Below are 26,372 nucleotides of genomic sequence, written 5' to 3' on the forward strand. Positions count from 1 at the left end.
GAGATTTTTATAATTTGCTGGATAGAGATTTCAAGTCAAAGCTATGATTAATAAAATTTTTCAGCGACTATTCTTAACTCTAAATTCTAAAAGCAAACTTCACCATGTGTTTAAGAAACTTTCCTTTCAGCTTCTAACTGCTTTTATTTTTCACAAATTTTTAAGGGAAACCCAAGAGAATTTTCGCAATACATTCTAAATTGGAGTCATGGCTTAACTTTCAGATAGATTTAACAAGAATCAATGGAAATAATTTTTTTAAGTTACCTTACTACTACAGTTAAACACTCATTACCAGTGCAGCAAGTGAAAGTATGTTTCGTTAAAAATATAAATCTAGCGTTTCAGTTGTCTATAAACTTGCCGAAATAAGTCTAAATCTTTAATGTAATTTTCTTCACTTGCAACCTATTTTTTTCATTGATAAAACATGCTGATTTCATTTTTTGTGAATGATTAATGAAAAATACAATGCATGGGTTTTAAACTCTTAATAATCTCAGTTATCGCAATATCACTAATATTTAGAAATTCGTTGCAAATATATTATGAAGAAAGTAACTACGGGAGCTTACACTAACGGACTTTTTTGCTTAGTCTATTAAGCGCTTTATCACTGCTATGTACTATGCCCAAGATCATCAGTGGGTTAAGAGTTAGTTACTTAAATATAGTACTTTTATTCAATTATAAAGACCCTTTCGTGACTTGCTTCATCTGCGGCCGAGTGGTAGGTCGTTGAACACTGGTAGTTTTCGACCCAGGTTCAAATCCTGGCTGATGGGTTCGCTGTGTATATGGGAGTTTTCATAGATTTTCCTACGTGTAAAAGTGGGTACGAGTGAATTTCGCTTAGCAAGATCTCCCCGAAGGCATCTCTCCCCTAAGGCAGATAGCGCGGAGCGCTTTGCGATAATCAAACAAACGAAAATAAAATTTGAAGAATATTCGTGTCCCGCCATTTACAAAAAAATCACCAGCCAGTTCATTTTTCTTATAAAGCGCATTTTCAACAAGTTTCTTGGATTTGATCATTACTAATGACCTATTTAAAGTGGTTATGACAAACAGTATGCAAGAATCACAAACGTTAAATGCAAAATTATGAGAAAAAGTACCCTCGGATTGTTGTAAATTTTAAATAAAAAGAAATTTCCTAGGTGACTGATTTACTAAATGTGGGTTTCACTTCAACAACGAACAAATTTTACAAAATTTATGCTCCCGAAGCATAAAAGCTCCTTATTTTCACTCCTGCAGAAGAGATTCATGTCAATCTTCTACAAATCCACAGTTTTAAAATTGCGTCAATCTTAAGTATTTTGTCTAATTTTATAACTGGTTTATATGAAGTTTCCTGACTCCTGTTACAAGACTGGAGGCAGACTATTCTGTTTCTGGTGCGCAATTTTTTGTCTTTAGGATGTGAAGCTTCTCGAAGTTTAACAATTCTGCCTTCACTCGAACTGAGCAGTTGGACTATTTTACTTATGTTGTCGAAAGCACCTTTAAACCACTTTTGAGCGGAATCACCTTATGTTTATTGGTTTTTTTTACTAATTGTACATTATAATTTATATTTTTCTGTTTTATTTTCTCTGAATTGTTTTCAATTATTTAAGTAAAATCAGGTGTATATTCTATTTTTTCCAAGGGCTTACACTGAAATATGTGCTTGTCATGTCATGTTACACAGAATATTCTTTAAAAATAGTACTATGTGTAGCTTTATTTCCGTAACTAGTAGTTTTGAATACTGCAACTTCTGGTAAACAAGTTAGAAGTTTTGAGAGCACAGTTTCAACACAAGTAGAATGCAGTTTTTAAAAATGCAAAATTTAATTTTTGTTTACATAATCAGAGAAAGCCTAATTAAAGGAGTGTTCATTTTGTTTTATTCCAAGTGGGCGCTTGTATATTAGCAAGTGCCCACTTGTATATCTCCAGAATTTCTATGCCTTACCTCCTGCGATCTTTCTAGAAATTTAGAAGAAATTGTTTTTGTTAATGATTTTTGCTCAGAGAAAGGAGATAGCTTTTTGATTTTAACATCAATATGGAAACAACTAGAAAAGCATATATCTGCTCTGCATCTAACACTTTTGCAGAAAATCATTGGAACATTGTTTGTTCGTCTCGTGTTTTGCGTTTACTAGATATGCTGAAAAATGAAGCAGAAGAATCCGTTATTTCCAGGTGCGTGGTATTTCGCTAAAAAAAATAGTGTACTACAATTCTTATACAATGTCGGAAGATATACGATAGGAATATGTCAAAGGCCGATGCAGAATTGTAATAAAAACGGGGAATTAGTTGGACAAAAGTCAGCTGCCTAGCCGAGTTCATATGAAAACAAAGACAAGTTTCTGAGAACAATCTGAGATTTTGAAAGCGAGAGCCAGAAAAATACCAGTTTTTCATCTATGTGCTGATATCAAAAATTATTCTACCGCCAAAAGATGGCATTATTTGTGGTGCATTGGTGGAATCAATGCACAAGTACCGCAAAAACTTCCTTAGGTTTATATACAACATTTTTATAATTTTTCCTAAATTTTCCTTTAACATCACTAGGGAATTACTGAAAAAATGGCGGTTAACGAAAACCGTATTCGAGAAGAAAGTACTAATTTTTAACTTTATACCTGGTTCCAAGAAATTAATTGCTTGTATCGTATTTCTTAATTTTGCATACATATTTAAGGAACGTTTGGCACTTAACATTTTAAGGGCATAATAAACATTTTTATAACTGGGACTTTTCTCTAAGAGCTCCTATAAGATGTTCACTTTTTTAATTTCCAAAATTGTTCTACCCGCAGTGCCGGATTTCTTAAGTTTCTTTATATTATTAAGAGAAATTTTGTAATTGGAGTTACATGCTTAGGATTAAGAATTAAGGAAATAAGATCCGCAGTTGCATTTTTACTACTCTGCCTTTAAGTTACCATTTTAAATTGGTTTAGATTGAAAGTGTCTTTAACACTTCAGCACTAGAATTTCTTGTACCTTCAGTATAACAAGTTTAAAGCCCTGGCTACCGCATACGTGTATATTTTTTAATACTACGCGGCAGAAGAGAAGCTCCACACACGGTGGCGCACGAAATGTTATACCATTTTTTGTTTTGTTTATTAAATTTATCACAAACAACAAAATGAATGCAAAGTTAATTATTCGAGCATGAAAAGGAAATTTAGCGCAGAATAGGTTACATTTTGTTGCACAACCTCTTGGAAGGAAAACTTTGTTTTTCTTCCAAGATTTTGCATTTGTAACAGCCTTTTCAGCGCACGTTCTCAAAACTGCATAAATGCCTTGAGTTGCATTACATTTACAGGTTTCCTTTCAAATACCTTTTTTCCAAAAAATCCCATAAAACTAAATCTTGTGGACTAAAATCCGAGCTAGGTTGGGGGGGGTCACCCTCTTCCACCTTGGTAACATCCAGGAGGTCGAAGTGACAGTATATAATCGTATCGCACATCTCGTAGAGGAAATCAAGAGCAATATCTGCAGTGTGTGCGTGGGCTTCGTCCTGCATAAACTACTGAATTTGTAAACGGAGACCTGTTGTCATTTTCAAATGTGAGGGACACCAGATGGGTCCCGTCGATTCGTCAACACGCAGCAAGTATCATCCAGATGCTGATTAAATCTGATCTGCAAGAACCTCATATTATGCCATTGTGTGCACGAAAACATCTTTGTTTAGCCACTCATCTCTTCGCTTCTTAAAAAGACGTTGGAACTTTTACCTTCTGTGCAACACTTGGCAGATCTTGCAACCAGCTGTTTCGTGGCAAATGAGTCTGCTACTAGATTTTTCCTAACATTGCCAGATAGCAGATCTTCCATAGACTAAAGCAGCAAAATACACTTTTTAACGTCTAGTTTATAAGTCTTGTGAGGCGATTCACTGTTACATTTCATGAGCTACCCTTTATATTTTGTCAGTGCTTGTTATGAAATCTTCCGTTCTAAAGCAATTGTTTAAAACTTGGACAACGGCAAATTTATGATTTCGGTTTCTAAGCATTTTATCCAATTTGTATTAACTCCCGACCAATGAGCTGTATTTAAGTAACTTTCTCAGTTTTTAGGCTCTTAAATAATGGTTGTTTTGGCTATTTCTCTGATAAACGCCAATGCGTCTTTCGTTCTGTACTTTATTTGCTAATGTCTGTAATTTGTTGAATTTAGCAATCTTTGAAGTTTACTGTTTATTTCTCCATGTAAGTAGAATTCTTGTCTTGCATGATATAACGATTTTATTCTTTATTCAATATTTAATTAATGAGACATTTGTTTTACATCTACTTACTTTATGCTAGCAATGTTCATCAATGTAATATTCGTCTAAAGCCACCTAAGAAAATACCTACACCATACGGAGGTCGTCTGGTATGGTTAATGCCTGGCAAAAACAAACTGATCGCCCATCTGAAAGATAAAGCTAAAATTAGGCATAGGAAAAGATGGAGTCAGGTATGATTTTATTCAAATTGTATTCGTTTTTTTTTTTTCTTTTATGAGTTGTACAATTTGTATTTAGCAGCTAAAGAAACAGTCAAAATAATATCCATAGAGGTAGCAAAACAAGTTTCTTACTGTAGTGTATTAATACAAAGGTCAGTCATGATTACCAGATAAATTGTTGGATTCAATTTTATAAAAGGCTATCTTAAATAGCTACTGTACCATTCGTAAGATAAACTTCGTAAAATTCACCAAGTCTTAATTCAAATTTCGTAGTTGATCGCACAAATAATGCAATTCGAAGTCAACATTCAGAAAGAAACAAGTTTATGTCAATTAAAATTTTTAACATAAAATTCATGAAGACTTTCCTATTTTCTTAGATTTAAAGTATGTGAATTTAAATTTAATTCCTCTCTGAAAATTGAATGGTAAGAGTTAATTTCTTTTACTTCAGATTGGAAATGAAAATCGGCAATTGTAAAGGGTTTCTTTCATAACTGCATGATGAATTGGATCATAACAGCCAAAAAGGGAACAGAAAATATTTTTTATGTTTTACAGTATAACTTTGAGGCACAGCTAAATTCCATATTATGGTCCAGGCAGTATTTTGAAACGAACTCAAATTAACCAAAGAATCTTCTTAGCTGCTCATGAATGGAACTAGTTATCAGTACTTTTCAATATTTTTTTATAAGCTCCATATAAGTTCACTTCAGGCCATTTTTCAGTAAAACTTCGACCATTCACATAAGCACCATCCGTTTTGGATTTATCTCCACATAAACTCTGCAATGGACTTGCCTAAGTTTCTATTGCCTAAAACAAGGAATACCAAAGATTTAACACAGATGATCCGTTCAGATTAAAATATAGCACCTTCTTAGGTACCTGTTACACCTAACTACTGGAATGGTAAAGCCGCGGAATTCTGGTAACTGCACTTAATTCCCAAAGGCCGAATGATCTTACTGATTGATTGGGTGTTTTCGTTTTCTTTTCTTTAATATAAAAAGAGTAAGTCATCCCTTAATCAACTTACACCAATGAGGTTCTTTGACATAAATTTAGCGATATTACAAGTGTATAAAATGCCGTTAGTCGAAAGCTCGATTCTGTTGTGTTCTTAAGTGAGCTGGTAGGTATCTAATGCCTTAAATACAAAAGTACTGATTTGTGTATTTCTTAAATCTTTTCATGGAACAGTAAGTATTGATCATTTGCTTTTGATTACTATCGTAAAATGTTTGACCTTGTTGAAGTACTAATGTACATGTAGCATAGTATTCGATTAAAATATATTTTCGTGAAGATGCTATGGAAGTGAGAGATCGTTTAATATTAAGCTTTACCATGGGCGGTTAATTCTCTAGTGTTTTGTAATAAATAGCCAGTCGTTCACATATCTTCCTGGCTAAGATATTTTAAGGTATAAGGTGAGCTTTAATTTTTGCCTCTATATTTTTTCTTTTGCATTAAAATAGTATTGAATCCACCTGCATGCGATGCTTCTATGGGAATTTTGACTCACTATTAGGATATTTTGACGGACTGTTTTTCGAAAGTCACCAATTAGTATCTATTCTGAGTCTGAAATCTTTAAGGGAAGAATAACTTTTGATGATTAAAACTGAACTTTGAAACTTAAGTTTTCAAAATTTACTTTTTTAGTGTAGCTCCATGATAAAGCTTTCATGAAGAGATGATGTAAAAATAAAATATTACTGCGTATCTTCCCAGTAGTTTACACGTAAATGATAATATTTCATTTTAAAAATCAATAGTTAGCGGAGTTCTTAAATGCATAAATTCAGTAAATTGTTCATTGAAATAAATTCTAATAATCTATTTACTAATGTTAGTTTTGATATTATTGTATTTGATAATTTCTTTAGTCTCAACACACTTTTCCTATTCTTGCTTGAAAAATGTATTTCTGCAGGTGATGTATATGTATTATTTGTTGGGTCATCGCTTGATGGAATTGCCGATTGATGTCAACAGAAAAGCTACTATGGCAGAAAACACATTTGTTCTAGCTTTGGATGGAGATATTAATTTTCGGCCGCATGCCGTACAATTATTAGTGGATTTAATGAAGAAAAACAGAAACCTTGGAGCAGCATGTGGTCGTATTCATCCTGTAGGGTCAGGTAAGTTAATTGCCTTTTTTTCTAATGAAACCGCAGTATTAGTTATGAAGAACGTAATTTGAGCTCAAAGTAAACTCACTACAGATAAGAAATTACAATGCTATTCTTGAAAGCTTGGTACGGTTTGAGTATGACCTAATAATTTGCAAAGTCTCTGAAAGTACTGACAGGCATTTAGTAAATGTTTTACGGACTCTTAAAACACCAAACCACTCCAGCAGAGCAAAATAAGAACTGAGCAACGGAAATGAAGGGTAGACATTACGTCGATTTATGCAATTCGTGGATTGGGAGTCCCCGTCATTGGATTGAAAACGTGCAAGTGGTCGTCGTGCCGCATAGCCGATCTTTTACCGATCGTTTGCACCCACGGCACTGGGAGCAGTAGACATGTAGAGACGCCCATATGCGACGGACCTGATCAGATGAAACGGGAAGACCACCAACAGAAAGGCCTGAAGGAATGGGCATCTGTTTATCAGTTTAGGCAAGATGCGATTCTTTTGCGCCAAAGAGCCACTTTCAGATAGATATTTTACGGAAACGAATTTGCGATCTCACGCCCTTAATGTGTACTATCTTTAATACCTAATACCTGAAGATCTGCGGCTCTCTTTGTAGTAGGGCCATCCCAAAGTAACCTGGAATGTTACTGTTAGCGAAGTGTCGTTTCATTTTGGGTACAAATGTTCGTATACGGGTACGGAGGTCACCTGCTCAAAGGCATAATATCAACTATATTATCTACTAGAACACTTCTTTTCCTGTAGACATATGGCTAGAAGCTCCAGTCTGCGAAAGCCGAATCATTCTAGCAGTCTTACGTGGAACATAAGTCCAGAGGTGTGCGGCTGAGATTCTACCGTCCCATGTAATGCCATTCCTAGTTGGGATTCGAGATGCAATATTATAGCAGGATTATTCCAGTCGCATACATTTCGGATCGCCCAGAACTTCAGCGTATGTCCATGTAATTCCATGGCATACCCGCTTCCCAGACTAGTTCCGTATCGAAAGTGTGTGGGGTCAGTTGAAATTAACTTCTTTTCTGTCTGAGCTTCCAGGATTTGGAGTACTCGTCAAATAAGTGTTGGCTTATTCACCGGAAGACAGTACATGTTCGGACACGTATATGTTCGATTCCAAGCAAAACCGAATTGCGGCATGTATTGAAGGATGAGGGGATGCGACATGTTATTAAAGATGACAAAAGTGCGCTTCAGAAATCCCTTTAATTGTTCTTCCGTTCTCTATCGGACATCAATTGTATATCATTAACTTCTGTCATTACGTAAAAGTTTCAGCCTAATTTGATGGTTCCTGCTTCCGTTAGTTTATTTCATTCTCCACGAGTTTACCATTTGTAGATATACTTTAATAATTTATTAAATAGACCTTTTGATCTAAATTGCATTTCAATACACTAGAAGCACAAACTTGCATTATAAGATAATCTAGCTTTCTTAATTACTTGCGAGGAATTTATAATCCAGATTTATTATATAAACATTGTTTGAAAAATGTCTGCGGCTAGTTCTTTAAAATTTTAAATTAACTGAATGTGTTTAATTAAACAAAAAAGGCTTTAAATTTTTTTAAGAGATTTTAACGTTAGTGGCACATTAGATTCAAGAATTGGACTCCTAAGCTTTACATAGCAATTTTGTTTTGTGGTGTTAAAGATTATTTTAGTTAAAAGTAAACCATTTTTAATTACCTTTATAATCCTTTTCGGCGCCTTATAGAGTAAAAACAGTTAATCCTTATATTTTATTCTGATAAGCTTCAGCAAAATACACAAGTCTTTATAAAATTTATTAATCTTGTTGAACTATAATCTCCATAGCCAGAATGCCGCCTTTCTTACCGTAGGACTTAAAGACTGCTAATACAAATTGGAATGAATTTTTATGGAATGGAATTTACATCTGAAATATAAAGTAGAAATCTTATAAAATGCTTAAATAAAATATTTGGAAAATTTTCAATACCACTCACTTTAGAGAAACTGTTTTTATGAAAGAAATTCCAGTATATCCGTATACCAGTATCGTAACACCTTGAAAACTGCCGAATTCGTACCAAGGTAATTTGCATGCAATCAGTATAATTAAAAAGTACCTAGAATTTTAAATGTCCGAATTAAATGCTTGAAGGTTCTATAATAACTATCGAGGAAGAGTTCTGCTAGATTCTGTATCCAATAGAGTTAAAGCAGTATTGTAAAATTTTCCTTTTGCATTCAACAAGAAAATAGCTATAATTTATGTTGAACGTGAACGTGCTTTAAAATTTTTATTTCAGGTCCCATGGTATGGTATCAAAAATTTGAGTACGCCATAGGACATTGGCTACAAAAGGCTACTGAACATATGATAGGTTGTGTTCTCTGCAGTCCTGGTTGTTTTTCACTCTTCAGAGCTAAAGCTTTAATGGATGACAACGTCATGCGAAAGTATACAACGCGATCAGATGAAGCTCGGCATTATGTGCAGTACGATCAAGGTAAAACTTTAATTACTTGTTCAAACTTTTATGAAAACGCATGAAATTTTAATTTTTAACTAAGATGTTTCGTTAAGATGGAAGAATTTATTTTCAAGTTTTTTCCAGAGCAGTGAATTACGGTATGAATTGTACTTTTTAAATTTAGCTGCCAAAGAAATTTTGAAATTAAATCTTTAGCTTGAAGATGCTGTATTTTAATTTTAATCCAATATTTTAATTTTCCTTTTAATTGTTAAACACTATTTTTAATTTAATTTAAAAGGTCTTATAGCATTTAATAGAACTGAAATTACTGACCGAAAATGCTTACATACAATTAAAAATGAATGCTTTCGCCCATTTTAAACTTCTGTTTTATGCAGATATGTAACAGGCTATCCAGCGGAAATACAGACGTAACGCAATAAATGTTTATTGTATATGCTGGAAACCATGCAAAAGTTTAAAAAATATACAGATAATTATAATTATATTCTATCTTTCGCCATCTATCAGACGTATTAGATTTCATCTCTATAAACCGACATCCAGGGTGTGGTTTGTTCGGAAATTAGTTTCCTTTGCCGAAATATGGCGGAACGTTTCCATCTTGATATTGTACCGGATGCATTTTCATACCAATCGATTTGCTCGTATATCCCCGAATAAGCTTTCCCAGATACTTTAATTTGAACTCGTGAAATTTAAGCAGTCTAACTTGCTTTCTGTCAAATTCATTTTGTTGCCGAATTTTTAGAGATTTCGATAGCTATACGGATTACAACATACAACTTCACGTATATAATACACTTATCTGTGACATTTTGGGAAACCGAGTGACTGAATTTATTAAGTTCTGAAAATTAATCATTGTATTAAAGATAATGATTTACTACCTTGGTTAATAAACTAAACACATGGAATTCTCCTTTTTATCTGCAGGTGGAAAATGTATTACTTAAATTTTAGTTAAAAAAAATCTGCTTAAAAATAAATATGAGATCCTGTAAACGCTTGGGAAATATTTAAGAAAAGAAACTTTCTATTAAGGAAAAGGACTAAGTGAAATTGAACTATTTCAAGAATACTGATTATCAGTTTTAATTTAATTTATTGGTTTTATTTATGCCATCTGATTAGAAAGTTTAAATGCAGTAAGACAAGTTTTAGAATCTAACACATGCAACATAAAATTAGAAAATATTTGTAAGAAAGACACGTCTTCAGCTTTTAATTTGTACGTCTTCAGCTTTTAATTTGTACGTCTTCAGCTTTTAATTTGTACGTCTTCAGCTTTTAATTTGTATGCCTTTTTTTATATAATCGCCAGTATTCGTTGTTTCATGAGTCCAGCAAACACCCGCATTATCAATAATTTACAAGGGTTAGAAGGCGAACAGGAGCATATTAAGAAGGAACTAATTTAATACGAAACTTATGCTCTAAAATTTATTAGACATAATATAAAACAGTCTACATTCCGACAAAAAATTAGACTACTGAATTTTGAAGGTCTAGAAGGAACTCTAGACGACATCTAAACACAGGCCTGAATATTTGATTCGAACAAATAACCGAATTAAATTTATAGCATAAACCTAAAAATTGTGTTGGGAACTGAGAGCAAAGTTTCCAGCCAGTTTAAACAGGGTAGTTGCAGGAAGTCTCGTATTTTTATCAATGTATAAAGTAATTTCCTTGGAAAATTCTCCACGGAAGTCGCTGGCTGATTTTATGGAGATGCAAGTTAGTGTATCACTAGGTATTCTTATTTCCAGCAAGTGCATTTTATTTTTATCTCTGGTCCACCTGGCAGAGTGGTAAAATCACTGAACTCCCGGCGAACGGGCTGGCTGAGTGTAGTTTTCGTAGTTTTCCTCATATGTAGCGAAGGTAGGTCGCCTTTCTGCGCTTTCCCATAACTTAATAATCAATGAACTTGTATTGAAATTTTACTAGATGCTATACTAAATCTGGTAGACTGCAATTCATATTGAGCGAAAAATCAGTATATTTTGTTGCGTTTAACTTTGTAACTGTGCCTGAAACTAAAATTTACATTTAAAAATGATGGGAGAATAAATTTTATTTTTACATTAAGTAGGAGTTTTAAATTATTTCCATTTTTATGCTTCCTGATATCTGAATTGGAGTTAAATGATTTATTGAGAATTTAATTAAACGTACCTCCAATTTTTATACATAAATATGAGAGTCCCCCCCATTTGGTTTATAACTGTGAATATGAACAGAGCAACAAAGCAGTCTTTATCCATTTATTGCAGGAATTTTCTATGTAATAAACTAATGTCGCACTGAAATTTTCTGAAGCATTCTTATTTGCAATTTACTTCAAAATTAACAGTCCTAAAGTGTAAAACTTTTTGAAAACTTGTAATTTTCCAAGGATAGCCCAAATGCTAATTTAAATGTTATATTTTAAGGTGAAGATCGCTGGCTCTGTACTTTATTGTTGCAGCGTGGCTATCGTGTTGAATACAGTGCCGCATCAGATGCTTACACTCATTGCCCTGAAGGATTTGGAGAATTCTACACGCAGCGCCGACGGTGGGCTCCCTCAACTATGGCGAATATCATGGACTTATTATCTGATTATAAAGCTACTGTAGCTATCAATGATAACATTTCTGTTCCTTATATTATCTATCAGGGAATGCTCATGACTGGAACTGTACTTGGTCCGGGTACGATATTTCTTATGCTGGTGGGAGCAATGGTTGCAGCCTTCAAGATTTCAAACTGGAATTCCTTCACATACAACATAATTCCTATACTTCTATTCATGATTGTTTGCTTCGTATTTAAAAATGACATCCAGGTAAGCTTCTTTACCCACATTTTTTAACTCTATAAAATAGGAAACTTCAGTAATGCTGGAAATCTCTTCCATGTATTTAACACTTAAGAGCTTTACTAGCGGAAGTGCGTTAAAATGTGATTTGAGTTTTCTTTTGCATAAGTGCTATAATCCTTGATTTTTAAATATTGTTATCTTCAAGTAGCGTCTTTGGTGCAAATTTAATGCATCGTAACTTGAAATCTGACTCGTAAACCTAATTGACATGGAAAATGTTTTTAAACTGTGGCAATACCAGAAATAACTTTCAGGGCACACTGCTTGATAAATTTTTGTGAGTAATGTCTATCGAAGAAGAAACTGTTTCAAATTCCTTTTGACATAGATTTGAAGTTAATAATGTAGTGACCAAGCATTGGCTTAGATAGAAGGGATTTTAAGCAATTTAATTAGTGTCGCGCAACAATATGTTGATAGAATGAATTAGACATTTGCTAATGAATCCAAAATAAAAATTTTTAATTGATTTTAAACATTATCATACAGAGCCATACGTCTAAGACGAATTTCATTAGGATCAACAAAAATGTGCTGTGACATAACACTGATGCTGTGTAACATCACTTTAGATCATAATGTTATATACAGTGAAGCAAAGAACTTTGAACATTTTGCTCATCTGAGTACATTCAATTTTAAATCCTCACATAAAAGGCAAAATGCATGCGTAATTGATACCCCACGGCTTAATATAAGCCCAAAAGTGCTCATGTCAACAATAAAAGGAAAATCCCTTAAGTTTCAACAAAAGCTCTTCGAAATTGTAACAAACAAGTGGACTTATTTCAATAAACCACCGAAACGGCCTGCTCTTTCTGTATTTTAAAAAAGGATTATCTTGGAATGTTGTTCGTACACGAAGTACTTCGAAGAACACGATTGCAGTGTTATAATTCCGTAATTTTACAATCATTAATATGAAGTTTTATAGAAATGTAAAATGCTGATTAGTTTATTAAGATTTGTTTGCCGGAAATTAGAACTAAACTTGGGACCGGGGGAGAAAGGAAAGGATAAAGATCATAACTCGGCATGTTGATGCCAGCCTCCACATTGCGTGAACTTTGTTATTTGAGGAGGGCATGAGAAAACTTATTTGTATCCTTGTCTTTATTTGCTTAATTTAACACCTAATAATTTTGTCTGCTTCAAATGTAAATGTTGCAAATCCTTAACACCGCAGCTTATGAGCGGACAGTATTTTTAAGATATTAGATTATGGTAAAACCTGAAGTAGAGGCTTTCGAGGCATAAACCGAGTAGCAGCTGAAACTTGTATTTATAGTATACGAAATTTCTGAATGCATAAGAATTGAAACTTGTTTATTCAAACGAAAAACAGTGTTGATGTAAGGCGAATATTTTAAAATACTATAAAACAATGTGCCAAAATATTTCTTAACATTTTCTAAAATTTTTATTAAAATAAAAAAATTTTACGCATTGACGTAGAACATATTCCAGTACCCAATTGCTACATATTCATACGTAGTACTAAAATGGCTGGATACCTGGTTGGTTAACTGATTATGACAAAACACTTAAGGGCTATCTAATTTAAGGGAAAGGTGCCTTCCTAGAGGACTTCCTAAGGAAAAATAGCTGGTATACCAATTATTTGTGAAGGAAAAACACTAAAATTTCCATGCAGCCACCCTAGTCACTGGGAATGGAGCCTGGGACGAACTATTAGTATTAGACGGTTTTCATAAAAACTCCACTTATCTGCTAGGTTAGTGTAGACTTCTAGCCGCATGGAGTGGAGTCCCCAATTTTTTATACCTGTATAATTCTGTTGACTGCTATTTAGTATGTTCAATTACAAACCTCATTTAAAATGTTTCTTAAAAAAAAATTAAAGTCCACACCGAAGTGAATAAGATTGTTAAATATGGGTTGTCTGTTTCAGCTTTTTCGGGAAAACGGGCTTGCTGCGTGGGATTTTCTTGATTTTTTTCCCCATAAATAAACAATGTAAAGCAAATGTAGGCTAGTTTCCTTCAAATTCTCCACGAAATCTCGGCTAGCCATCTTCGATTGAACAAATAACTTTGTACCTATTGTTTTTAGTGACACATAACCCCATGTGTTCCATGCCTCAGAGTAGCAATCCTGTTATTACAGGGCCCACCAGCGGCCGAGCGGTAAAGTCGCTGAACACTGGTAGTTCGGTCTGAGATTCGAATCCCGCGAACGGGCTGGCTGCATGGGTGTTTTCGTGGTTTTCTCCATGTGTAACGTGTATACGAGCCAGTTTCCCTTAGAAAGTCCTCCACGAAGGCATCCTTCCCCTTAGGCAGATAGCCCTCGTGTGCTTTGCCATAATTAAATAACACCACACCACCACCTGTTATTTCAGGGGAAAAAATTGTTTTTGACCACCACTTCTGTTGGTACAAGAGTCTTACAAAATTTTACTTTTTATTGGAGCTCACGGAACACAAACCCCAGTGAGTAAAATATTAATGATGGTTTCATAAGTTAAAGTATATTTATATGAAATAGTGAAGCCATCGAGAGAAAACAATTACTGACCCTGTGTTACTTCTCAATACGTATTCTTGAGCAAATCTGAATTTTGCTTAGATTTTAGAAAGTATAGAAAATTTTCGCATTTAATTATTCTGCATTGGATGAAACTGACTCTATTGATTTTGTAGATGGACACGTGAAATAATTAAGAATTTTCAAGGGAGCTTGTTCCTGTTTATTAATAAATGATGCAACCATCATTTAACATTTGTCATATATTGCGGTTGTTTATCAAAATTAAAGAGACTAAATTAATTGCCCCTGTGTCTTAAATTTATTCAAGGCATAAATTTCTGTCTTTTAAGTTATCTTGTTCTCAACAGTGGTTTTTTACTTTTCAGATAATGGTAGCTCAAGTGATGAGCGCAGCGTATGCTTTGCTTATGATGGCTGTTCTTGTTGGTACGTCCATCCAACTCAGTGAAGATGGAGTAGGTTCTCCTTCATCTATTTTTCTAATTGCGTTATCAGGAAGTTTCTTCATAGCAGCGCTACTTCATCCTCAGGTATTAAAACTGTTACTTGTTTAAAATCTTACTCATTACTTTTTAGTAAAAGCTTTAACTTTGTAATCATTGTTTTCACCCTTTGTTTAGCGCAGACAACCTCGTAAGGTTTTGAACCAGAAATTACAATAAATCAAATTATTAAAAGCTTTGTATTATACTGTGGATGAAAGTTGATGCGAAGTATCAATTTGAGTTAAAATTTGATACAGGCTCAAGTCATTTTACAAGAACAAAAGTAGGGATGATACAATACTCGAATGGAATGAACTATACAGGAATTCTACTACTGCCTCTTTGACTAAACTATATTTTCCTTCCATTCCTCACAGACTGAATAATAAACACTTTTTCTGCAATTTTGAAGTTACTCAATTTCTAACTGGACATGCTAAATTCAATTCATATCTGAAGAGATTTAATTATCTAGTGCCCACCAGCGGCCGAGCGGTAAAGTCGCTGAACACTGGTAGTTCGGTCCGAGGTTCGAATCCCGCGAACGGGCTGGCTGCATGGGCGTTTTCGTGGTTTTCCCCATGTGTAACGTGTATACGAGCCAGTTTCCCTTAGAAAGTCCTCCACGAAGGCATCCCTCCTCTTAGGCAGATAGCCCTAGTGTGCTTTGCCATAATTAAATACACACACACACACACACACACACACACACACACACACACACACACACACACACACACAATTATCTAGTATAGACTTGGGTTCATGCAGTTTCGGGGGAGTGCAAAATGTCGAACATTTGGTGTTCTATTGTTCAAAGCTTAAGGAAGGACGAAATAAACTCATTTCTATGTGAAACTCTGTGAATATTACATTTCCTCCCTCTCTTCACGTATTTGTCCAACATAAAATGGCTTTCTCTTCTGTAAATTTATCTCTTACGTATCATCTGTGAATTTGTAAGTTTATTTTATTTTGTATTGTGTTGTTGCATTTGTTTTTTTTAACTTACCTCTCTAAGCCTTGTGTAATACTATGTGGTGCACAAGGGTTTAAAATTTTCAATAAAGAAAAAAACTGTTGTCGAATTACTCGGCATCACAGATAAAACTAAGTATTAACTGCATATTTACTTAAGATATTTCTTTAAAATTCGTTTATTAAGACATCGGCTCCCAAAATTATTAAAGCCCAAGTCGTAACTTCTCCAAGTTTTCCTTACGTGTATTTTTATAAGCGTAACTTCTTTGAAGACTCTTTCTAAAATTAAAGTAGTAATAGGTCAAATTTTATGTAGTGTTAAAACTCTTTGAATAATTTCTGATTTGATATGATGCATTTAAGTATACCTTTTACGCAAGCATGTTTTGCAAATTTCGTAGCAAAATTTGGTGAACTGTGTATTTAATAGCTTTACGAATACTTGAATATTCGTGCTGCAAATTTCACCTCGTATTGTAAGAATTATCTGCTTATGATATGATAGAGACGTGCTATGCATTTCTCCATCTGGAAAAGAGCTAAATATGGAACCCTATATACAGTTTAGTACATCTGTGCACGTGTTCTTTCAATAAAGGTAAATATTTTGTCTTAATACCGTGAATCTTATTTAATTTTAATTGTAATGCTTTGTCAAAGAAAAAAATAAAAGTATACGGAATTAAGATGCAAAATATTTTAGAATCTTTCAGCGTTTTGACCGAATTTTGGAAATTCAGTCAAAACTCTGAAAAAATAAATTACACAAACAGCACTCGGTATGAGAGTTAACTCATAATTCTGATGTGGACGACACTCACTCGGAATATTCGGCTGATCACTACTTACTCGGTAATAAAAGAACATTTAAGTTTCACCTTGTCATATCTCCTCTCCTCCTAACTGAATAGCCTAAGAGGCTTCACCATATTAAACTTCGAATTTGATAAATAGCTAGAACACTTGTTCTATTTATTCTATTTAATACTGACGTTCAAATTTCAGTTTTTCTAAGCCGAAAGGCTTTATCATGTTCATAACTTCAGTTTTCAATTTTTATGAATGTAGCTTAATTTCTTTTAACAGAAGTTAGCTTGTATTAAATCTAGTCTTTTATACCAATTGCCTTAGAAGATCGAAATTTTGAGTGCGCTCATCTGGAATCTGAAAATAAGTGGAATGAAACATTTATAAAATCAAGTTTATGTTAATCAGTTATCTTGGAATTAGTGGGTTAAATATCATTGCGATAGATTTCAAAACTTTATTTCTTTGATAATAAAATTTTTGTCTCGTAAAAAAGGATAGGAAAAAAGGAGATATGTCTTCATTTCTCTTTATGTTCCAGTACTGACAGAAAATGAAATAAGAAATGAATTCTTTTTAGTATCGTTTAGCAACAAATATGAACATTTCAGCAATAACTAGTCAGCTCTAAAAAATTGTACAGGGATGCAATAGGACGAACTTGACTCTCATATCTCATTCCAAGGCAAACCGTATTGAAAAATGCTACTTCGTTCAGCTTATGCTACTCGTTTAAAAAATATACCTTACATCAATTTCTTGCATTTTTCGAATAAAATTTGCTATCGAGTGAAATGTATGGGCTAGTCCTTGTCCTATTGCGTCCACACTTAGTTTGACTTAAAAGCTTTTCCTTTTCCGAGTTCTGATAATTCTAGATAGCTAGATTTCCCATAGTTATTCTAAGTTAATGAATTTGATCTAATTAGTAAAATTCTATTAAATAAAAGCAATTTTGAATTCATGAATAATTTATTTCATTTTTTAGGAATTCTGGTGTGTTCTTCCTGGCTTGCTGTATTTTCTAAGTATTCCATCTATGTACCTATTGCTCATCATTTATTCCCTTGTTAATCTCAATGTGGTAACTTGGGGCACAAGAGAAGTGCAAACTAAGAAAACGAAAAAGGAACTGGCGGAAGAAAGAAAAGAACAAGAAGAATTGCTAAAAAAGAAACGCAACCCAGATTTGTTATCATTCCTTGGTTTGGGAGGTAAAGATAATGAGGAAGGTAGCATAACTTTGAGTTTAGCTAATCTATTTACCTGCATGCTTTGCACTTACCCAAAATCCAATGAAGATAAAATGCATTTAATGAAGATAGGGGATCAGCTTGAGCAAATGAATAAGAAAATTGCAAATTTAGAGCGACAGCTGGAACTATCGCATGCAATTCCTTTCCGTGGTCGAAAATCTTCAGTAGGAGGAAGAGGATCTGTGCGTGCTGCATCTGAAGCTGGATTATCTGTGGTTAATGAAAATGACGATGATGAAGCAGAATTTGACTCTGGATCTGAAGTACCTCTCAGTGAGGGATTAGGTAATTGTTTTCTTATTTCATTGTACATTTTCTTGAGAATAACAAAGCCATGTTAAATAGATCTTCGTACAATTATCTCTTAATGTAGTTTTAAATACTTTTCAAAACTTCCTGTACTCTATAATTTTCGAGAAGCTTACCTGTGACCAAGAGACGTAAAGGCTGATACGTGCGGTCAAAGGTGTGATTCTCGGGGACAGAGCTGGTACAATGCAGGTTTATTTTCGTTAATTTTCGCTTTGTCTTGCAAATAAAAATCAGTTTTGTAAAGAAAGGCTTCTAGAAGATACTCCTCCCAAGTACGATTGCCACCGTGAGATTTGCTCTAATTTAATGTGCTCTGAAAGGTCTGAACAATTGTTACCCAAATAAGAAAAAACTCCAAGCTTGAGGCATCTTGCAAAACATCACTTAGTTAAATGATATAAGTTACTGCAATTATTAACTCTTAATGGGACCAACAGGAATATACTGCTTTGAGCTCACCTATTGCTTTCATACTTCATATAAGTTTTGAAAGTGTTGCATTTGCAATAGCTTGGAGCCTTTTCTGAAACAAAATTGTATAAATTGCTTGAATCATTTAAATTGATGAAGGTCTTTAACGCTATATAGCTCACATGCGGAACCTCATATGCATTAGACAGGACTTCTCTTCTCATTGTATCGTGACATTCCGCAAAATTTATTCGTGGATATACTATTCTTAAAATAACGCAAAAAATGAAATCGATTATCTATATTTCTTTACGCTGTACTTGCTATGTAGATACGTTGTAACATATTTCTGAAGAGAAGTAAAATTTCCATTTGCCAAAAACAAATTTACGTAACCGTAACTGTTCTGTTGTTCATTCAGAAATACATTACCAGAAGACTCCACCAGGATTCATTCCTTAGTACATATAGCTGAATGTTTCATTTTTCTGAGCAGTTGTTGAAAAATGCTTGATTCGCATTATGATTGGTGAAACAGCTTAATATTTAAGAATGTTAACAGGATGAATTTTTTCAATGAATTTTTAGACAACTTAAATTTTCCAAAAAACGTTGGCCTTGGCATTTTGCGAATTTTCCGAAAGGAATTTGATTACTAACATGCGGTAATACCGTTTGAGTTTTAAGCATCTTTGTTAATTAAAATATTGTAACAATGCAAAATAAACTGAAATAAAAACTTAAATACTAATAAATGTTATTGAAATTTCGATTCACATTACGTTTTTGCGTTTCCCTTTGAAAATAAATTTTTGTGAGTCAATGTTTTGAAATTGTAAGAAATATTTTTTGTTCTGTATAAAACAGTATAATTGAACGTATACCCTTTAATTTTTGACGTAATAAGTTTTCATTATATTCTTTAAAAATACTTTTACGAACAATACCTTTGCAGAATAAAGACATAAGAGCTGTACCTCATGTTTGAACCCCCAAACTTACCTACAAACTACGTGCATTAACCCTCAAATGTCATATTCAGCAATCTAATGAGTTCGAGTACATATTGCTTTGCCGTACGAACCAGATTTTCTTGCTTGTTGCGCTTTGCATTTACAGTATGTTACCTTTAGCTTTCCCTATAATTATGCAGGATTGGACGAAATCAGAGGTCCAAGGTCATGTGTTCCTTTTTGCGAAAGTAATCAATTTAGATACTCTTGGGAGTAGTAATAAGTCAAAGGTTTAAATGAAATATTAAGGGTATTGAAATAGAAGGGATTGACACGTAGATAAGATATGCTTTTTAGTATTTAATTTGGAAGTAACAAGATTCTGAAATTGTAAAAATTTACTCTTGAAATTTCCTTAAACGCCCACTTATCAGTGAAAATGAGTTTATCATTCTACTTTATATAACTAAACAAAATTAATATTTGACAGTGAACAGTTATTTCATAACTGGAAATGAAAATGCAGTATTATTGAGTTTACAATTTCTATTAAAAATTCGTAGTATTTCTGTAGAACATTTATCAATTATTTTAATTTTAAAATGCGGTTAAAGCTCAAACTGTTGAAGGTTAAACGAAATTTCTACGTTTTAGATTCAGATACCTTTTTCATAAAGCAAACCTGCACGTAATTGCAGTGCACATAGAACTGAAAGTCTGAAGGCATCCGGGCCCACCAGCGGCCGAGCGGTAAAGTCGCTGAACACTGGTAGTTCCGTCCGAGGTTCGAATCCTGCGAACGGGCTGGCTGCATGGGTGTTTTCCCCATGTGTAACGTGTATACGAGCCAGTTTCCCTTAGAAAGTCCTCCACGAAAGGCATCCCTCCCCTTAGGCAGATAGCCCTAGTGTGCTTTTCCATAATTAAATACACACACTCACACTCACACTCACACTCACACTGAAGGCATCCATATTAATTTGCTAACAAGAACACATTTTTATTTTTCAAATATTTTTGGTATAGCTTGAAGAGGTCATTTGCACTCACGAAGTTCAAATTTATAAACTTGCTTAATAAAGTTGTATCGGAAAATGGATGTAAATTTATTAAATTGTTGTTTTACAAATTTAACAGAGTTCCCTACAGTTTACGTAAACACTACAACAATGACTCGTATGACGTTTAAACTTATAAATGCTGGTTGTAAGTTTTATTTTAATGGGAACATGTGTTAAAAATACTACAGAAAGGAAAATGTGTTAAATTTTCGCTTATATACGTTTAATTTCAACCTGTGATTTTTAAGGCAATCCGCATATATTTTATTTAAAGTAAAACGAGTTTTTTGATTTGATTAATTTGTTAAAAATTATTTCTTTTCAGAGCCAAAACAGGAAAGAGACGACCTCATAAATCCATATTGGATAGAAGATAAGGATTTAAAAAGAGGCGAAGTAGAATACCTTCCAGGAGCGGAAATCCAGTTTTGGAAAGATTTGATTGATAAATATTTGTACCCAATAGAACAGAACAAAGAACATCAAGCACGTGTTGCTTCGGAATTAAAGGAATTAAGGAACAAAGTAGTTTTTGCGTTTTTCATGTTCAACGCTCTCTTCATCTTAATTGTTTTCCTTCTTCAACTCAACAAAGATCAACTCCATTTAGATTGGCCTTTAGGAGTTAGAACCAACATCACATATATACCAGAAACTAGCGAGGTTCGAATCGAAAAAGAATATTTGGAATTAGAGCCCATTGGTTTAGTTTTTGCTGTGTTTTTTGCCTTAATTCTTGTCATTCAATTTGTTGCCATGCTGTTTCATAGATTTGGAACATTATCTCATATAATGGCATCAATTGAAATTTCTTGTTGCAACCAGAAAGTTGACGACATAAGTGATGATGCTTTCATAGATAAGAATGCTGTGCAAATAGCTAAACAACTTCAGAGACTGCGGGGCATAGACGACGATGAAAAAAGTGAAGAATCACTGTACGGTGACAGGTTAGCTAGGAGAAAAACCATTCAGAATTTGGAAAAGCGAAAAAATCAGAGAAACAGGATTGGAACTTTGGATGTAGCTTTCAGAAAGAGGTTTATGAACATAAATGTGCATGATGCTGAGCATGGAAATATACGTAAGTGTTACTTATACATTATGTAGAAACTTTTAAGAGTTAAACATCAATTGATTTTGCAGAAGCTAAACAGTCATGTTTAATTCGTTATGGGGAAAGGCAGCTGAATTATTGCGACAGCAAAGCTGAATTCGAAAATATTATTCATTGGCATTTAGTGAACTAATTGATGCCTAGTGGTTTACATCATAAAACAAATTTACGACCCTCGATAAGATGCGTAATTTTATTAAAATGCTTGCCCTAGTAATCAAACTTCTGTGCTTGTCATTGAGTTTCCTATCAAAAAGCAAAACCAATACATTATTTGTTATTTTTAAATTTAAGTATATCTTTTGTGGCTCACAATGCAATAAAGTTCATATTCTTCACAAGTGAATTTGGACATAAAGTATGCAGTCCAATGTAAATTAAAATTACTAGATATTCTGTGCTACCATTTAGAGCATGTTTTTGCAATACAAATTGTAATTTGGTTTGTCTGAAAATCGACTAATGATTCTTCAAAATTTGGCTCTAATTCGTAAAGTAGCACTGGGATAGCTAAGAATTCTCTTCATCCCAAAAAATTTATCTTGCGAGATGAAACTTCAAATATTTTTGGACGGAAGAAAAAAACCAATCTGTTCATAAACAGCACAATGCCGTTAAGAATCCGGTCATTAGGTCTGAGATAGGAAGTGGCCTTAAAATCGACTGTTTAAATTTAATCTGTTGTAAATTTGCCGGAGGTTTTGGATTTAAGCTCAGAACACTTGAAACTGTAAAGAGACAAACATTTAATGACTTTATTTCATTGGAGCCGAATAAAAAATAGTTAATTTAAACATCTGATTTCGAAGTTTGTTTTAAAAGTTAATGTAACAGACATGCTAGCTTTTCATTCTACACTTCTTACTTTGAATACGTAAACGAGGATCTTAAATTATCGTTAGATATCTTTTTGAGATAAAGTAAAAAGAGACTTCTAAACAGAAGTTGGTTTGGTGTTGAAAAACTGACACAAATCTCCAGTTATTACACATCGATTTCTTGCTTTGAGATTATGAAAGATAGTTATTTGTACTTCCTAGTCTACATGCTAGAATGAACCTTCAAAAATATTTTTACCGAGTTAAGAGATTGGCGTTGACCCATTAGAATGTGTCTGGTAGACGCTCTGAAATTTATATAGAGCACATCCACCGAGCGGTGTTACCTCATGTGTGAACGTGAGTACGAGCCATTTTCCCTTAAAATGTCATCCGCGAAAGGATCCCTTCTCTCATGTAGAAAAAATTTGAGTCATAATCTAAATGAATAGCATTATCAGCGTAACTAAGGGAAGTTATATCCAACATCTGTAAAGCTCGGACCATTTTCCTCTTGCATTATGTACCATTTTGAGTTTTGAAATTTTAAATGTGAAAGTTGAAGATTTTACTCTAATTATCCTGTGCAATTAGATGAAAAACCAGAAATTTTATGTTTTGTTCTCCCTTGAAAAATAATAAAATGGTATAAAAGGCATTAAAATCCTTGATATAAAAATGATTAATATATTATAAATTATGATTAACTATATAAGAGGTAACGATAAAATAAAAAGGTACGTTTTGCAACTAAAATTACTTGAGCTGTCAGTTGTGGTAGGGCTTAACTGAATATGGTAAAGCATGCAAAGACTGCCTGCTAACGGATATTTTTTGCAGGAATTTTAAGGAAACTGGCTCGTATTTACGTCTTACTTTACGAAACATGCGATTAGTAAGTATAAAAAAGGTAGTACTTATCTCGAGTGTCTGAAATCATTATTAATGAAAAATCTACAATTAATTTTAATCAAAGCAAAATTATTAAGAAAAAAAAATTTCAGTTTTAAATTTTGTTTTGATGACATTTAAAAATGTATATCCCGACAACTTATTTCTTAAATTATTCCTTAACCATATTCACCGAAGTATAAATTTCAAAGTTATAACGCGCTGATATTTTATGCTGGGCATCCCAAAGAAAATAAGGTTTCGAGCCTGGTGAAGGCGACTTTCTCAGTATGAAAAACTTATTCTGAAAGAAACTGTTTTACAGTTCAACGCTAGGATACAAGGATGTGGCAAAAGGCCATTTCCAATAAACAGTATCCATCTGTAACGGGGAGGTTTGAGTGAACGGGTAACGGAGCACTAGCAGATGGGTATTAAAAGTACTAGAATCTTGGCTAGATTTGACTCTTAATTCCTATTGATGCAAAAGCCTTCAAATTTGATTGTTGGGAAGAATGATGAGCCATAACGTTTTCAATACCTTTCATAAATTTGGGCAATATATATGTACGCCTTACGCTCGCAGCTGTGTTTTTAAGAAGCGCCTATCTAGTAGATCGGGACTAGATTTAATGGTGCGCCAAATTCGGTCAAAATTTGGTTAAAATACGAGAACATGTAAATGTAATACTGCACATTCCTCCTAATTTTGATAAATAAGACTAAAGACATTTTCTTAAAATTATGCCACTCGTGTTAGGCACGAAAACACCATTCCTCTTTATATAATCTGAAGCAATCTGACATTACGCGTGGAATAAATTTATCTCGAAATATTAATCGCATTTATCTAATCTTTATACAAATTAAAATTATTGCATCATAAATTCTGTAAATTGCTGTTTAGTCTCGTAATAACGTTAACTATACTTCATTTCTTGAACTTCGTACATTTTCCTAATGGAAAATTGGAAATTGGACGCGAGTTTGAATCCCAACAGACGGTTTCTTAGCGTGGGGGTGGTCATCTTTTCCTTTGTATATTATAAATACGAACAATTTGAAATTTTTCCTTTGTGTATTATGAATTCACAAAAGCTTCAGTCTCTTTAGGCAGATAATCCTCGTACGCTTTGCTGTATTCAGCTGAAAAAATCTTAGATTTCTTCCAGCTTGGAAGAAACCCTGCTTAACGTTAATAAGATCATTACAGCAAGGCAGCTCTTTCTTTAATAGTGTGCGACTTATTTATAATATGAATGCTAATGTTACTATTTTTTCTTTTCAGCAACGCCCGTTTTAAATGGACTGAATCGCTTGGGGCGTAGCCGTGAAACTCTTCGAGCACTAGAACTCCGCCGTAATAATGTTTTGGGAAACAACAGCAAAATGGAGACCCTGGGGGCTAAGAATGAGTTTAATGCTCGCAATCGTAATTCCAGACCCAAAAATGGCGACCTAAGAAGAGTCGACAAGATATTTTCGAAACAAAATGGCAGCGTTGATCAAAGTTTTGGTAATAAAGCCTACGATGGGAGTTCTGACGAGGAAACAGGAGGAAGAAATCTTGGAATGCAAATATATGGCTCTAAGACAAGTTTAGCCAATTACAGAGAAGAAACTGAGACAGGGCGAAGACGACAAAGTCATCTCTGAATGAGTTATATTTGACAAGCTCTTTTTATGTAGTGACTTAACATTCTTAAATACCTCATAACTAGGAACTCTTTATGCAATTTCTTCAATAATTAATGAACTCGAAAAGTAACTTCAGAGTTCAGTAATATAGTTGAACTAATTCTTTAAAAGCCCATTACTGAATGTACAAATTTTTGCTTTTATAACTTTATTCATCGCTCACAGGTTTTATACACCAAGCTTAGCTTAATTTTAAGTGCAATATATCTTCCAAGCTTATGCATGGTGCTTTGATAGTCATAAGTTAAGGTACCTTAAGATTTACAGAACCGAATGGTCTTGTTTCTTCTACGTCTTATTGTGCAATTTCATTTTAATTGAGGTTGAAGGTCTTTAAATTTTATCGTTTCAGGTATGAAGTGAAATGACGAGGCCCTTAATAACTAAACGTCTTAGTTTTAGGATTACTTCCTAAATTTTCTGTACATAATGAAAGGAATGACGGCTTTGTTCCAAGTGATTAAATATTTGAGTTTATGGAAAATGTAATTTTATAAGTGTTAAATTAATATATTGTGTAGTTTTATTTAATGAATTTGTAATATTTGACAAATAAAATTATTTTATTCTAAGAGTGCAATTATTGTTATGTACACGTATGGTTTCAAATTTTGAATGCTTTAACAGGTGTAGGTTTATATTTTCTGTAACTAATGCACAACTCCAATTACGATTATTCGAGACCTAGTGAATAATAGGACAGTTGCCAGAAGTTTCCGATATTAAAGATTTAAATCTATGAAAATAAATTAATTCTACCGAGACGTATATGAGATATCATTAGGGGTTGTCCCATCTTTTTCATAAACTTGTGTCAAACTGAGTGTAACGTCATTTCACCTTTGGCGTAATTCATTTTTACGAATATAATGCATTACAATTAGAAGCAGAGTTCAGTTTTAAGCTTTCTTGTTGGTTAGTCTAATACGCTAAGTGATATCCGAGATTTAGGAAACAACCACATAGATTTTGGATATTTCTAGCGTGGCGTTATTTTGATGTCTGTCCGAAGTTCAATAAATTTTGTTTTCAGGACAGTAAAACTGTCAATTGCTAAGCTCCATATACAGACGC

At 33.6% G+C, this 26,372-nt stretch overlaps 1 protein-coding gene across 4 annotated transcripts in view; it reads left to right on the forward strand.

Moving 5' to 3' along the window:
- LOC118188797 (chitin synthase chs-2-like) overlaps positions 1-25,870 on the forward strand; it is a 103,156-nt gene extending 77,286 nt beyond the window's left edge. For all 4 annotated transcript variants that reach the window (XM_035359306.2, XM_035359308.2, XM_085808138.1 and 1 more), the window contains 8 exons: positions 4,335-4,488; positions 6,425-6,635; positions 8,940-9,140; positions 11,567-11,961; positions 14,874-15,038; positions 17,770-18,322; positions 21,100-21,858; positions 24,889-25,870. In XM_035359306.2, coding sequence (XP_035215197.1) covers positions 4,335-4,488; positions 6,425-6,635; positions 8,940-9,140; positions 11,567-11,961; positions 14,874-15,038; positions 17,770-18,322; positions 21,100-21,858; positions 24,889-25,256 — 2,806 coding nt within the window. In that variant the 3' untranslated portion in view covers positions 25,257-25,870. The remainder of the gene's footprint in view (positions 1-4,334; positions 4,489-6,424; positions 6,636-8,939; positions 9,141-11,566; positions 11,962-14,873; positions 15,039-17,769; positions 18,323-21,099; positions 21,859-24,888) is intronic.
- Positions 25,871-26,372: the final 502 nt, after the last annotated feature.

Source organism: Stegodyphus dumicola, chromosome X1 (genome assembly GCF_044657685.1).
Source record: "Stegodyphus dumicola isolate Sdum_Otavi_A_Nest chromosome X1, ASM4465768v1".
Taxonomy (NCBI): domain Eukaryota; kingdom Metazoa; phylum Arthropoda; class Arachnida; order Araneae; family Eresidae; genus Stegodyphus; species Stegodyphus dumicola.